The 16,331-nt window shown below is 39.1% G+C and overlaps 1 protein-coding gene across 3 annotated transcripts in view; it reads right to left on the bottom strand.

Moving 5' to 3' along the window:
* Window positions 1–15,065, bottom strand: part of LOC126426882 (dynamin-like 120 kDa protein, mitochondrial) — a 200,116-nt gene extending 185,051 nt beyond the window's left edge. For all 3 annotated transcript variants that reach the window (XM_050088928.1, XM_050088929.1, XM_050088930.1), the window contains exon 1: window positions 14,910–15,065. In XM_050088928.1, the coding sequence (XP_049944885.1) occupies window positions 14,910–14,938 (29 nt within the window). In that variant the 5' untranslated portion in view covers window positions 14,939–15,065. The remainder of the gene's footprint in view (window positions 1–14,909) is intronic.
* Window positions 15,066–16,331: the final 1,266 nt, after the last annotated feature.

The raw sequence follows: 16,331 nt of genomic DNA, 5'->3' as shown, positions 1-16,331 counted from the left end.
GGAATGTAGCCTCACACACCAGTCTTTGAGACAGCTGGAGCTGCCTCGTATATCACGGATACTTCGTCGAGGTGACTGGTGAACAGCTTCAAGAACCGTGTCCTCTGTGGAGCATGTCTAGTGTTCGGATGACCTCTGTCCATTGCTTGAGGACACAGATGCTCCAGGTAATGAAAAGCATTATATCGTGGCACCTTTGACTGTACCATTCAGCACATGCTTGAGCAGCAGCAGCAGCTCCGTTATCAGATGCACCCAGCACCAGAAGCACATTGAAGTAGTATTCGTCCTTTGTGTACTCCATCGGGAAACCACCCTACGTGAACTTGACTGGACCAGTTACAGCCGTGCACTGCACAGGTTAGTAGACACATGTATGAAGCTTAATAGATTCCACTGTCGTGTGACGAGCTACCGTCACGTGACAAAATGGTGCCCCGCTTATAAACAGCGAGAACTGGGGAACGGATGTCTAAAAAGTAAGAAAGGAACAGGGTGTGAATTTGAACCACAGCTCTGTTGTAGACAGAGGTTTGATGTCCCAGAAGTCTACAGTAGCTACGACAGCTAGTACGTTAGTGCAGAATGATACACATTCCTCTGTACATTCCGATGCACTGCACAATAAAACAGTGTTACCAGCTCCTCATTTTCACACACGTTCACAAAATGTAACCGATCTGGCTTTGCTAGATAAACTTTTCTCTCGAACCTTGACGAGGAATCAGATGCTGACCTCTGGGTGCGGCATTCTTTCCTCGCCTTACATGCAGGGAAATTTTGCAAAACGGTAACAAACTGCAGGAAATAGTGCCTGAGAGGATAAGGAGCAAAAAAGGTCATATGGAAATACGGTTGGAAATATGTTCCAAAAGAGGTACACCCACTTGAAGCTGGAGATAAAAGATCTTTAACGGTGTAGGTTTGAGTGACTGAGAGCACACATGAGAACACCCTATGCAAGTGATTATGTTCTGTCTGTACGACTGTACGAGTGTTTTAGTAGTAAGGGAGTAGTGAACCATCGGTACCAGTTCAGTCTCAACAGGAGTGGACGGGGTAGATCTCGGCGAGATGCCTCCGCATAGAAATGAGGGGGAGAGCTCGGGCAACGTCACCCAAAATCCATATTTCACTTTGTACCACCAAAGACACATCTCCCTGCGGGGGAGGCAGGGTCACCCGCAGAATGTGCAGATATGCCTCACATTTGAGGGACTGTAGAGGAATGACTGGTCCCACTAGACAGGCACAAACAATCCCCACCAGTACATCGAGACTGAACGAGTGCTAACGGTACACTGTTACTGCACGAGTAAGACACTAATACAGATGGATTACTCCCACTTGCCTGGTGTGTTTTCATGTATGCTTTCAATCACTGAAACCTACACTGTCAGATATCTTTTCCATCTTCAACAGGATGTACTTCTTTTGGAACGCATTTGCAGTCTTTACATCAAAACGAATAGTGGACATGGAAAGTGTTAAATCTGGCATTTGTCAGGGGACAGGGTGGGGGGAGGGGGAGTAGAGCAACAATGCACCTCAGTTTGAACATAACTGATTTGTATCCCAAAAATTGAGAAGTTATTAGGTACAACAGAATTATCCCACTCACTGCAAGAAATGATACAAATTAGAAAATAAATATTCTACTAAGAACATTCTAAGTGTCATACTAGGAAACTGACTGGTGTGTGAATAAGAAAGTTTTTACAAGCTGATTCTTGCACAGAAGAAAACAGCAACCAGGCACTGATACTATTGCTATTTATTGAGACGAGTAGCACTGTTACTGGTTTCGAACCAACAGGTTCATCTTCAAACATCTGTTCATGTTTATATTAAATTGTTGGCAGCTGCTTTTTTGCAACAATTAATGTACACAACAACAAATGAAATATAAACTAGAGCAACCGTCTGAAGACAAACCTATCAGTTTGAAGGCAGAGACTGTGCAACTTGTGTAAATAAATAGCATTACTAACAGTAGTGGATTGCTGTTTTCTTCTTTGCAAGGACCGTCTTGTATTTTGTAAACAGCCACGTTCTCAAAAGTGCAGCTTTTCAACAAAATAGCAGGAAAAAAATTGTTGTTTGAAGTGCCATTAATACTGACACACTAAGCTTTATTTGCAATAATAAAAGTACATAAATACAGCTTTACATTTTTAACTAGAAGGGCTGTAGTCAACAAAAAACACTTATCTAAATTTTGGAATTCCAGAGGGAAGTACAGCTCAACAAAAGGAATGCGTGGGCACGTCTGAATGACTTTCTCCACTGTTTGGCACCGGGATCAAGTCTAGGTGTTCTGAGAACACTGTGGCACTAAAAATGCATTCTATGGAAAAATGGCACTTACATTGGTTTCCACTGTCACCCTTCACCCTTCACATGACCTTTTCTCCTCCTTATCTTTATATGAACTGTTTCCTGCACCATCAAAATCACCCCGTATATGAATGAACACCAGTACCGCTAAACTAGAGGAGTGCAACAATGGACACAGAAGTACAGCCAGTCTTGAAGACAACCTGAGTGCTTGCCACAGCATGCTACTGGCAATCTATATCCTTCACCCAGCACTAGTTTCCCACAAAAAAACCAACCTGTAATTCCTGCAACGGCTCTTAACAACATACGAGCTATACTCAAAATCTTAATTGCCACCTTGAGGGGGAAAAATATCCTGTTATGAAATTAATCTTTTGTTGATTTCAAAGTACTTAATAGCAGTTCTGATGCTAACTGAAACCAGAGCATAACAGTGCTACAGCAAGCCACTAGAGGACCTTAAACAAAATGTCACAGTCCACTGATAAAGCGGAGTACTGTGCAGTAATTAATTATGTAACTTTATGTTTTTCACTGATAAATAAAACTTCATAAGTACCCATCACATTATCTTATACTTGCTGATCTTGTTCCAGTGTAATTACTGCAACCTACGTCCATTTCAATCCATTACTGTATTTACTCATTCATTCATTGGTCTCACTCTAAAATTTTTATGCCATATGTTTTCATCCATTACCAAATTCATTATTCCTTGATATGTACTATTGACCAATTTCTTCTTTTTGTCTAGTTGTTCCATAAATTTCATTTCTCCATAATTCTATTCAGTACCACCTCATTAGTTACATTACGTACCCATCTAATCTTCAGCATTCTTTTGTAACAGCATATATCAAAAGCTTCTATTCTCTCCTTGTCTGACCTGCTTATAATCCACGTTTCACTTCCACATGAGGCTACATTCTAGACAAGTATCTTCAGAAAAGACTTCCGAACACTTCAATAATGATATTAGAAGTTAGCAAATTCCTGTTTTTCAGAAACTTTTGCTTGCTATTGCCAGTCTGCATTTTATATCCTCTCTGCTTCGGAATTTGTCAGTTATTTAGCAGCCCAAATGGAAAAATCCATCTGCTACTTTTAGTGCCTCATTCTCTGATCTAATTCTGTCAGTATCACTAATATTAGTATTTGCAGTGTCCTTCAGATATGCATGCATGTTTGAAGGAACAGACACCATGGTAATCGACAACTGCACGAAATGTATTTCCAATTGCAAATATATTTAGATTCTAGCTGCGCAACTAATTAGTGACAATGAAAGTTCGTGCTGTACCAGGAATCAAACCCATATTTCATGCTTATCATGGTTGCCTTGACCACTTGGGCTACCCGAGCACAGCTTCAGGGCTGACCCAAACTTCCACATTATCACTGTGCCATTTCAGGACAGACACAGTGAAATATGGGAATTTGGGTTGGCCCTGGTGTCGTTCTAGGATAGCCGAAGTGGTTAGAGCGACAGCTCACGATAAGTGGGTAATTCAGGTTCGAGTCCCACTCTGGCAAGTATTTTCATCATCACTCCACAGTTGCGCAGCTAGTGTCTAATCATACTCGCAATTACAAATACATGTCGTTCACTCAAATTAGATGATTACATTCCACTGTCATTGTTTTACAATTGTCGATGCTCATCTTATGAACTCTTAAGGCACTATCCATTCTGTTTGGCTGCTCTTTGAAGTCCTGTGCCTTGTCTTAAAAGAATTGCACTGTCATCAGCAAATGTTAGAAGTTTTTATTTCTTCTCCTTAAACTTTAAATCTCTTTCCAAATTTCTCCTTAGTTTCCTTTACTCATTAATCCAGGTACAGATTTAATAACGCTGGGGATAAGCTACAACTCTCTTACTTCCTTCTCAATTCCTGCTTCTCTTTCATGCCCTTTCAGTCTTGTAACTGCAATCCGTTCCTCTACAAGTTGTACATAATCATTCATTGCCTTTATTTTATCATTAACACCTTCATAATTTTAAAGAGTGTGCTCCAGTCAACATTTTCAAAGGCTTTTCCTAAAACTACAAATGCTATTTTTGTAATTTTACCTTTCTTCAACGTATTTTCTAAGAAGTAGAATAGATCAGAATGGCCTCGCATGTTCTCATATTTCGCTGAAACCCATATTGATCTTTCCCAAAGACAGCTTCCACCATTTTTTCCATTCTTTTTTAAATAATTTGTACAAGTATTTTGCAAGTGTGAATTATTAAACCAATAGTATCACAGCATTGACGTCTGTTGACACCTGCCTTCTTTAGAATTTGTAGCATTGCATTCTTGTTGAAGTATAAAGGTATTTCTTCCGGTACAAGGTAACTATTGGCTTTTACATAATGTACTGTGATGATAACTGAAATACACATTGAATATCTACATTTGAGTTTAATTGTTCGTACTGAGGGCCTACTTTACCAAAAAGTTGCCTTATGAGATTAGAAGTTGCTGTTTTGAAAGTAATTTGTGTAACTCATTAGTAATAACTGAATGCTTGTTTTTCTCTTCTTTTTTATTACTACTCCTGAGATTGTATGCTGATAATTACTAGAAAAATTGAGGTTAATTTAGCAAAAATTTGTAATGGCTGACAGCACACACACAACAAATCCTGTAAACACGCATAGCTTCTGCTACCTTAGGAATGCTGACATACTGTTCACATCAGAACAGGGTAATGCACACCACTGAATGTGCCAACAGAAAGTGATAAGCTTCCAGCAGAAAAGCCGTTCAGTTAGTTGAGGATGTTCACATTGGTGAGTCTCGAAAACTTTTTAACAATTTGGGCCAAGGCAAAAGACACAGCAGTGGCAGGTCAGAGTAGTGTGCATACTAATGTAACAAGTTTCTGGCAACAATTTTAACAAAGTAATTTCTCAGAGGGTTTATACAAAGGCGATGTGCTTGAGGACAATATTATGGAAATGGAAGGGGATGTAGATGAAGATGAAATGGGAGATATGATACTGTGTGAAGAGTTTGACAGAGCACTGAAAGACCTGAGTCGAAACAAGGCCCCGGGAGTAGACAACATTCCATTAGAACTACTGGCGGCCTTGGGAGAGCCAGTCATGACAAAACTCTACCATCTGGTGAGCAAGATGTATGAGACAGGCGAAATACCCTCAGACTTCAAGAAGAATATATTAATTCCAATCCCAAAGAAAGCAGGTGTTGACAGAGGTGAAAATTACCGAACTATCAGCTTAATAAGTCACAGCTGCAAAATACTAACGCGAATTCTTTACAGAAGAATGGAAAAACTGGTAGAAGCGGACCTCGGGGAAGATCAGTTTGGATTCCGTAGAAATGTTGGAACACGTGAGGCAATACTAACCTTACGACTTGTCTTAGAAGAAAGATTAAGAAAAGGCAAACCTATGTTTCTAGCATTTGTAGACTTAGAGAAAGCTTTTGACAATGTTGAGTGGAATACTCTCTTTCAAACTCTGAAGGTGGCAGGGGTAAAATACAGGGAGCGAAAGGCTATTTACAATTTGTACAGAAACCAGATGGCAGTTATAAGAGTCGAGGGGCATGAAAGAGAAGCAGGAGGTATTGAATAGGATTGGGGAGAAGAGAAGTTTGTGGCACAACTTGACTAGAAGAAGGGATCGGTTGGTAGGACATGTTTTGAGGCATCAAGGGATCACAAATTTAGCATTGGAGGGCAGCGTGGAGGGTAAAAATCGTAGAGGGAGACCAAGAGATGAATACACTAAGCAGATTCAGAAGGATGTAGGCTGCAGTAGGTACTGGGAGATGAAGAAGCTTGCACAGGATAGAGTAGCATGGAGAGCTGCATCAAACCAGTCTCAGGACTGAAGACCACAACCACAACAACAACAATTTCTCAGTGTTTTTGCAGATCTCTTCCACGGAGTTCCTAGGCCTATGTTTGACTAGTAACTCGTATGTGCTCCCCTCAGTAGAAGAAACCCTACTATAAAAGTATTGTCAGCACAGAATAAATTCTGGAAATATTTCAGTTCTGACAACATGCAGCGACACAGGAATTTCTGAAAATTCCTGAGTTCCTGCCACAGAGATACCACACTAATAGAGTGTTACAATTCACAGCTACAGCGGCACAAACATCTGACATTGTAGGGACGTCTAACACTGGACTTTAGGTTGGCTTGTTCAAATTTATATTTTATTACAAAAGGCAGTAACTGATTAATAAGACTTTCCTTGTTTTTGAGTGACTCATCTCCCTGATTAGTGAAAACCAAAAAATGCAGTCAGCACAACACTGTCGATCTTTGGACTGTGAAGATTGCAAAGAGAGATTCAGTCATTAAAAGCACATAAAATTGTACATCACCTACCAAGTGATTTGTTAACGACAGTTCACTCTTAATTGGCCCAATAAAAAATATCTCTTTTCTGCCATCCACACCAGCGATATACACACACTACACGATCAAAAGTATCCGGACACCTGGTTGAAAATGACTTGCAAGTTTGTGGCATCCTCCATCGGTAATGCAGTAATTCGATATGGTGTTGATCCACCCTGTCTAGACAACAGCTTCCACTCTCGCAGGCATACGTTCAATAAGATGCTGGAAGGTTTCTTGGGGAATGGCAGCCCATTCTTCATGCAGTGCTGCAATGAGGTGAGGCCTGGCACGAAGTCGGCGTTCAAAACATCCCAAAGATGTTCTATCGGATTCAGGTCCGGACTCTGTGCAGGCCAGTCCATTACAGGGATGTTATTGTCATGTAACTACTCCACCACAGGATGTGCATTATGAATAGGTGCTTGATCGTGTTGAAAGATGCAGTCACTATCCCTGAATTGCTCTCCAACAGTGGGAAGCAAGAAGGAGCTTAAAACATCAGTGTAGGCCTGTGCTGTGATAGTCCACACAAAACAACAAGGTGTGCAAACCCCTTCCATGAAAAACACAACCACACCAAACATTACCACCTCTGAATTTTACTGTTGGCACTACACACACTGGCAGATGACGTTTACCAGGCATTCGCCATAGACACACCCTGCCATCTGATTGCTACATTGTGTACCGTGATTCGTCACTCCAGAAAATGTTTCCACTGTTCAAAAGACCAATTTCTACACTGCTTCCAACAAGTGAGGTAGCATTTGGCATTTTTGGCAATATATGTGGCTTACGAGCAGCTGTTTGACCATGACATCCAAGTTTTCTCAGCTCCCACCTAACTGTTATAATACTTGCACTGGATCCTGATGCAGTTTGGAATTCCTGTGTGATGGTCTGGATAGATGGCCTGTATTCTTTTATGCTGTATGTGTCCCTTCGCATTTGCACTTCACTATCGCATCGGAAACAGAGGACCTAGGAATGTTTGGAAGTGTGGAAATCTAAAGGTATGTTTTGGGGGGTGTCCAGATACTTTTGATTGCATAGTGTGCATGTGCGCGCACCTGTGTGTGTGTGTGTGGGGGGGGGGGGGGGGGGGCGCATGTGTGCATGACCAAGCTAATCACGTCACAATACACAGAGTTACCTTTAACAAACAAATAAATAAATAAAAGAAAATCTGCATTATGACTGCTAGGGCCTGCCATCTTATTGCTTTATGTAGGGTGTAAGTAGTGCTCGACACAGACTTCTTGGCCATTGCCCATAGCCACCACTGTGCAGCAAAATTGTGCTACACACTTGCAGCCATGGCCACCGTTGTCAATGCAGTACCATGTGAAGGCGGAGCTAGGTGGAGTTCTTTTGTCCGCATTTTGGTGCTATCTTTTCTTTACTTACAACAATTGCACTTATTTTTTAAAAGAAAAATACAGGAATTTGGAAGTAGGAAATCATAAATTTATTGTATAATTTAAGAAGAGAATAAAAGAATTCAGAAATGAGCAGATAGAGATATTCCTTCACCAACACCACCTCGGGAAGGGGGCCTGATTGAATTTCAAGTCCAGTGTCCACATGTGGTGCTATTCATTTTACTATTATCCGTATTAACATTGCTCTTTGGGAAAACAAGATTTCCTCAGTCCATGCAAATCTAATCTATGTTGGTGTTGTTAGAATGCTGTGAGAGCAGATGTTCATTAGGTTATATATAAACTATTACTACTAGCATAGTTAGTAGACGAACTCTGCATGGGTTTAGAACAATATCCTGTCTCAATGTAATCTAATTAAGTTACATACTCTTCCAACACAGCTATAGGAGAAACAACAAGTCACCACTAACTAATAATTAATTTCGCAAAAATGTTTTTGTAGACTAAAACTAGACTTTTTTGAATAGTGGACCCATTAATTTTGTATAATTGCATAATCTGTTTCTGTTGTGTATTTACACTGTCTGATTTTGCTTGCTTACTTTGCATTAAATTTGAACCACATTCATATTATTGTATGTACAATGATGTGTTCATTCATGTAACTAGTTAACAATGTGGGGTGGATTCACCTCTGGGGTAGTAAACTCAGTGCTCAGAAGCTACTCTTCCTCAATTTTCTGAGCACCTTTCTGCAATGCAGAGCGTGTACATCTTGCTGCTGTCTCAAGTGGTTGTGTTGGTATTTCCACCACCACCGAGGTGCTGCTTGATCTGCCCATACATGGAGCAGAAGAAGCCACTGCCAGCTGGGGCTGTGTTTGTTGCTCCACGTGTCACACGTAGACACAGGCGTGGAGCAGTGCACAACCAAACATCATGCACTGGTGTTCCATTTAATTCGTTAATGGAAGCAACAGGTGCCCTTGCAGACTTATGGGCTAATGACAGCTATGCTGGTCCACAACAAGCTGTTTGTTGGCTGAAGCTGCCAAGTTATGGCGCCATCTTAGTTTGTTCTATGTACCACGATCAAAATACGATGCTTATATCACAAACAATCTTTGATCCGTGCACCACTAAAGGGTATGTCATGATCCCAGTTCATCACCTGTACCACCATCAATGTATGTTCTCCGTATCACAATCAAAATTCATTCTACGAACCACCTTTTGGTGCAAACACAATCATAACCAATTACTGTACAGAAAATCTCAAAGAATTTGCCACAACTGTGAATTATAACCGCTTGTTCTCACTCACCCCTCGCTACACTTTTCTGCAGAAAAGTCATCCAGCACAGAAGAGGAGGAGATTGTAGGTTATGATCACCACTACACTCGCAAAACCAAATATACATGAAGTGCAACTGACACGCAGTGTGTTTTCTAAGAGTTTTGCATAAACTATTATAAAATACACATTGTTCAATGTATCACTGTCAAAATCCCACAAAACACTCGACTAAAGAATGAGCTGACGTGAATGACCGACTGCCAGCACCACAATTTCCGGGTGTTACAATGAAGTATCATATATTTACACAGACCGTGAAGAAGCAATGAAAAAACTATATGTGCCAGGCCTTATTCTATCGCCAGTTAAACATAAATAGCTTCAGCCTGGCATGGCATTGGTAATTTTTGCTTTTGTGACAGCTGAAATGTTTATGGACAATGCCCACAATGTGTCAATGAGGTTTTTTATAATATGTGGGTTTGTTTTTACACAGTGACCTGAAGCAGTGTTAAGACTGTGCTGAGTTAATGGCATAATGGTCGCAGAATTCCCGTGTGACTCTGTGACACAAGTTAAACTTTAAATAAGCATGAACCACACTACACTGGGAAAAAAATGTTTCACAAGCTTGAAAAGCTTTAATTTTCACTGGCAAGGAATCGTAATTTATTCCGATCATCAAGCTCTTAACTTTCGGATGGATGACAAGTTCACAAAATGGTCATTTTCTTGTAAGTATTTAATTCTAAAAAAAAATACATAAAATTAATGGTTTAGTTTTATACTCAAAACGCACTGAAATAGAGCAATGATGGTGAAGCCATGTGACAGAGATCATCATAAACCTTTAATGAGGTAAACATATGACAATTACAGTCACATGTTACAGTAAAAGTGAATTTGAGATGTCACTGGATGCAGCAATGGGGGCTAATGCCGGTAACAACGAAATACAATAAATCGGGAGTCAGCTGTCAATATGAATTCTTAGTGACAATTTCCTATGATTTGTAAATAAAGTTAACTTGTATTTTGTTCTATTACGTTATAATTTAGCCACATCAGAATTTTCAGCAAAATCCAAAGTAAGACACACAAGCAGTTATTGCAATGAAAATGTATAGGCCTATATCAGGCTATGCTACAGATCAATTTATTGTGACAGTCAAGTTTTTCGTGTTGAGATACACTGGTTTCGCCAACTCACAAGCAAATTATCAAATTCCACCCTAAACTAGCCTTCGATGCACACCACAGATCAGTCTGTCAGCACATCTAGTTTTCTGTCATTCACATTCACTGGGTTCATCAACTCGTAATCAAACTGTCACATCCAAACCAACCAACCTCAGGCATTAGGCTTCACTACAGGTCATCTATCAGCAAATCTAGCCTTTTTTCAGTCGCCAAAGAAATGCAAAAGTCTGTAATAAACGTTCAAATTTGTAATAATCAGACCAGTAAAAGTTATTCTGGCACTCATCACATTGAAAAGAAATGTAATCAATTTGCATCTTTTACTGAAAGAAATCATTAGATTCAGTGATTCTTACCGACTGCCATATAATATCATCTGATTGGCTACAACTGATATAAACAAATTGCCAACATCAGCGTGCAATCCAAGAGCCACTGACACCATAAGTGCACCTGATCACTTTAGTTCAAAAAATGTATATAGCAGATGTGTAAGTTTAAACTATGTAAAAAATTGCAGTCAAAAAGTCAAAGCTATTTCACACATATGAAGCTCATGACAGCATTATTAATTGTACCTGATCATACGTAAATGCTTATGTGATGGAGTGACAGCAGATTTTTATAGGTCACTGCTCAAAGGAAGTGGAGCAGTTTAATATATTTTAGTTATGGCAGACTATGAGTCAGTCGAGTATTTGCACCTGTATCATATTAAATCCCCCCCTCTTTTTTCTTTAAGGCTTGAAACAGCCGAAATCACAGTATCACAGCGAATAAAAAGGAAAATGCGATCAGCAGCTCATGCTGTATCTGGTAAAATATCTGATGATTCAGATGGCAAACATACATTAAAACACAACGGTTGTAAAATCAGCACCAGCACATTGTCAATGGTTGGTTGTAGCAAGCACAGAGTGGTGCAGAGTCCCCACTTAACAAATAACAGTGACTGAAATGACAGTGCCCAATACACAACCTAGCTAAAAGTATCTCCTTGTGGCAAGAGGGGTGAGAAGAAGTGATTCAAGACATTGGTAGGCGTTTAATTTCCCAGAGTTTGTTCACATCTAGAGAAGACCAGTGCTCATGCTAGAGCGACATAATGTTTCCATGAGTGGCAACACAGAGATCATCTGAAGGGACAGAACAGTTACATGGCTAGGTAGTCAGACTGCAGCCTTAGCTGCAGCATCGGCAGCTTCATTTCCCGGCACTGTGACATGAACAGGGACCCACACGAGCTCTATCAGCAGCAAGCAAGTGAGGCATTGTTGGATTTGTTGTAATAAAGGGCGATATGTGTATAGTGCACAGAGGCTCTGGAGGGCACTAAATGAATCAGAACATAATACACAATCAACAAGCCTCTGTCATTGGACATACTGGGTGGCCTGATAGATGACGGAAAGGTCTACAGTAAAAATCGAGCACTGTTCTAGAGGCCGGTATCTAAAATGTTTGTTGCCAAAGATGCTTATGGCACCAGAGTTGGTCTTAGAACCATCAGTATAGATAAAGGTGCTGTTTCTAAGTTACGTGCAAAGTTCAAGAAACTTACAGTGATAAAAGAATGTAACTACATCTTCTGTCTGGAGTGTGGGACTACGGCTAGTCAGTTTCTAATAATACAATACCAACAGCCGTTATTTAGGTTTTATTTTTAGGCTACCAGTTTCGACTTTACATTGAAATAAAATAATACCTAAATGCAGACGGTTCTCACAGTCAACAGACCATCATCTTGAAAGTTTATCATCTTAAGCAACTACATGTTAAGAAAATATACACCACTGCTTATATTTACTATGGGACGCCTTGACAGCTGATTGCAATGGGAATTACATTACATATTTTCTTTATGAAGCATATGGGTGGACCAAGGTAATATATGATGCATTATAAAAACTCACTGTGCCAAGAGGAAACTGTTTGCTCAGCAGTATGTTCACTAGATCCAAAACAAATTATTACTGATGCAGTGCACTGATATGTGCATTAATGACTAATAGGTGCTTCATACATCACAGAATCAAAATCTGGACGCCAGCATCAGTTACATGGCGAAGTGCAGACAAGTTCGTGGACCATTCTGCTTTGGCTAGTGACATAATAAAAAAGAAGGTTGTGTCATCACCTATGGCATTATTCTTTTAAATAAAGGTAGCAGTGGCATACTGATCCATTCTGTAGTGGGAGGTGTGCGTTAGGTCACAGTTTGGTTGCAAGTTGACAAAGACAACAAATGTTTCATGATAGTTTGTCTAAAATTAATACATTGTTCTGTGCCCGATGAAACCTTCTATTTGATTACTGAGATGCGATATTTTCAAGTTTTTTACATGTTTTAAGGCATTAAAAACAAACATCCCAGAGCAAAATCTTATATTCCTGTGCAGATCACTATACACTTATAGTTAAAAACAGTGTGGAAGACAGTACTGTGCCAGAGTGGTAAGGTAGTGCTGAGAAATATAATTATGCCCTGTTGAAAGTGATCAGTCACACCTGCTGCACTGTATTGTATCCTTTAATACTTACACGAGAGATGGGGCACACAAGCACTGACTGTTCAATGTTATTCGCCTAACAACTTTAAAGAGTTTTACGGGGGTGTAAGTAAGTTCCGAGACATTCTTAGGCCAATATATTTATTTGAAACTTCCCATGCCAGTGACAGGAATTTACTTGACTGGAAAAATATAGAGAGGATGTTACATAAAAGAGAGCACAGTGTTAGATTTGTATATTACTATATATGTGAAAGAATCTGAGCCAAAATAAACGTTGGTGCTTCACACTACATGACAGTACAACAGTAGAAACTAGTTTACTCTTCATTTTTCCGGTCTCTAACAAGTTATAGAATTATTTTTTGGGCAACTACACTTACAGGAAAGTATTTTTCTGAGCAAAGAATTATGCTAGGAGAAAAATTATACCTAGTATTGGCTCAAATTCACCCTGCAAACACCTCTTCAAAAAAACTCATCCCTCTTGTAATTAATTCTTCACAAGTGACACTACATCTACATTAACATCACACAATACGAATACAATGGAGGAAAAGAACCACAATCATACATGCCCCTTACGGAACAAGACTAGGAAAACACCACACAAACACACAGCTTACTCGAACTATGAGTGTTTCTGTTCCACAATATATGTCACTACAACCTCAATTTGAGGAACATCAGACAACCTTTGTTATGTGCCACTGCAAGCACCCGTGAACTATAATGTAAATGACACTTCCTTCCAAATCTAACAAAGGTAATATTAATTTTTACCGAGTAAAGAAAGGAAAGAGAAATACAGGACTAAATTGAGATCTTTTAATAAGCTACTCCAGGACAAAGTGTCACAACAGGCAGCTCAAAATAGATTTCAATGCAAGTTTATCACTAACAGCTCTATTTTTATCATCTACACTAGTTCCTTAACAGAAGCGGTAGGCACTGAAACGTGGTAATTACACGTTTCTACGACGAACTGGCAATGTGCATTACGGAAACACAGTGACAGTAGCATAAAACTTACAATATGCATTTCAAAAAGTATTTCTATGTTTTTACACTATGATAAATGTTAGGCCTATCCACACCACTTATTAAGTCTTGGTAGCATCCCGAATTTGGAATATTTGTGTGTTTTATAAAATAATATTGTTTTATAAGATGATGTGCCACTGCAGATGGGGTACCCCAACAGTTACAAGCCTTTGACAAATCGTGTAAACACGTTTGTGGGCGTGTGTCACGGGAGGGGTAGGGCGGAGATTGTAAATGGTAAGTCTCTTGGACACAAATATCGTCTGACTCATGATAGGATTATGTTTCGGCATAATCTTAATGATAGTTGATTCAGAAAAACGTCACTGAGTCCATTTATCATCACAGATATTTTGTCTGAAAATGAGATATTGAGGACAAATTTACAAACATGTCATTTTATATGACGGATTACATCTCATGCAAAACAGAGCTGCATTTATTATTCTTACGCAAAATCGAGTTGACATGTCAAAATAGGGACCTCGAACTTACACAGGATTTTGTATTAATTGTTTTGTAGAGATATATCTTCAAAGACGAATATGTTCTCATACTTCAACCGGTCTTTCAACCTATCCTGCGGATACAATGTCTGCAAGGCACCAAATCGAAACGCTTACTACGAACAGAAAGCCTTATAAACGTTAATCAAAGCAGACAAACAGGTACTTCTAGGTATTTTTAACTCAGCATTAGAATAAAAGTGCATATTCCGTGGTTCTGTCTCCATTCACTAATTATGATTTGCTTTCATGACTCACCCGAATGTTCCTCTCATTAATTGCTCCATAATGTTTACCCCTTTAGTGTGTTATTCCATTTCAAAATACACTAACATTCATCATCCCTTATCAGTTTGTTGCACATTTTCCCCAAACACTCGCTCCAAGTTTTCAATGCCTATTTAGCATCTTTGGAGCAACTAGTATCGATCACCAAGAGTAGCCCAGTAAATTAACGATACTTCGATCCTGGCGTCTCGAATGATCGCAGAGCTAAAATCGAGATAGTGCGCAGCAGATTCGAAGACCCTAATTCACATAGACGAAATGGAATTGGCGCATCTATCACCAATTCCAACTGTAGTAATACACGTGTAAATAAATAGTTACCCATATACACAAGTATGGTATATAACACTAACAAATTCATACATGAGACATATTTTACCACAGAGTAACAAACACCAATCAGAAATAATCAACAGATTGAGTACCGCGGACATTTTTGAGTACTGCGTAAAGACCTAGGATCTGCAACTTGGATAACAACGAAGTGTACAAACAGAACTCAATACAGGAAAAATCATAAACACTGGACAATGTCATGGGTTTGCTGCTGATTCATCTCGTTAAAAATCAGTTTATACTGCCCGTCACGCCACTGTCACGTAAGGTTATCTTCACACTACCCGTCAGGTCACATCACGTTAATTCGTTTAGCCTAGTACCGTACAGTAAAAATGAGGTTATGAGCTACTGTCCATGAAAGTTGCAGTATAGTGTCGTAAATGAAGAAGTAATGAGGATAAACTTTATTAAAAGGTAAAGCGAACTTCATAACTTATCTTCTTGATCAATTTTGAGTGGTTAAGTGCTCAGAATAGAAATATCATTTCAAATGATGACATTTATCTGTTAACGGAAATATACACATACAAACACATCGAACAGTGTTTATGAATGAATAAATTGATATTGTTTACCTAACCCATTACGGTTTTGTCCTTATGTAACTAATGATGTCATAAATAACTGTATTTTTCTCATACATTCACGATGACATTTTTACATAAAATATTATTTCATGAACATTACTTCAACTTATGTTCTTACTTATACACCATACAGGGCTCACTCAGTTCTATTTTTGTACAGCCTGCAAAATTTTTTGCTTTCAGATATCTGACCTCGCTAGTGCAAGAACACCCACTGAAAAAAAAAAATCCAGGTTATCACGGAACATTTGCAGTTGGCCAAGAAAACAAAATACAATAATAAAATAAAGATGAATAAAACAAAGAAGCACGAAATCCGCTACTTATTACAAGTTCATATTTCTTTCTGTTACATGTGTGCAAGTATCATTGATGCAAAGTTTATGTTTGATATATTTGTTCTTTGTATTAGAAATCCGTGAAGTTTTAAAAATATATGTAGTTGTTCTGTTGTTGATCTTACTTT

Source organism: Schistocerca serialis, chromosome 11, assembly GCF_023864345.2.
Source record: "Schistocerca serialis cubense isolate TAMUIC-IGC-003099 chromosome 11, iqSchSeri2.2, whole genome shotgun sequence".
NCBI classification, from domain to species: Eukaryota; Metazoa; Arthropoda; class Insecta; order Orthoptera; family Acrididae; genus Schistocerca; species Schistocerca serialis.
Note: the sequence above shows the minus strand (reverse complement) of the source record. Positions and strands in the feature narration are given on the sequence as shown.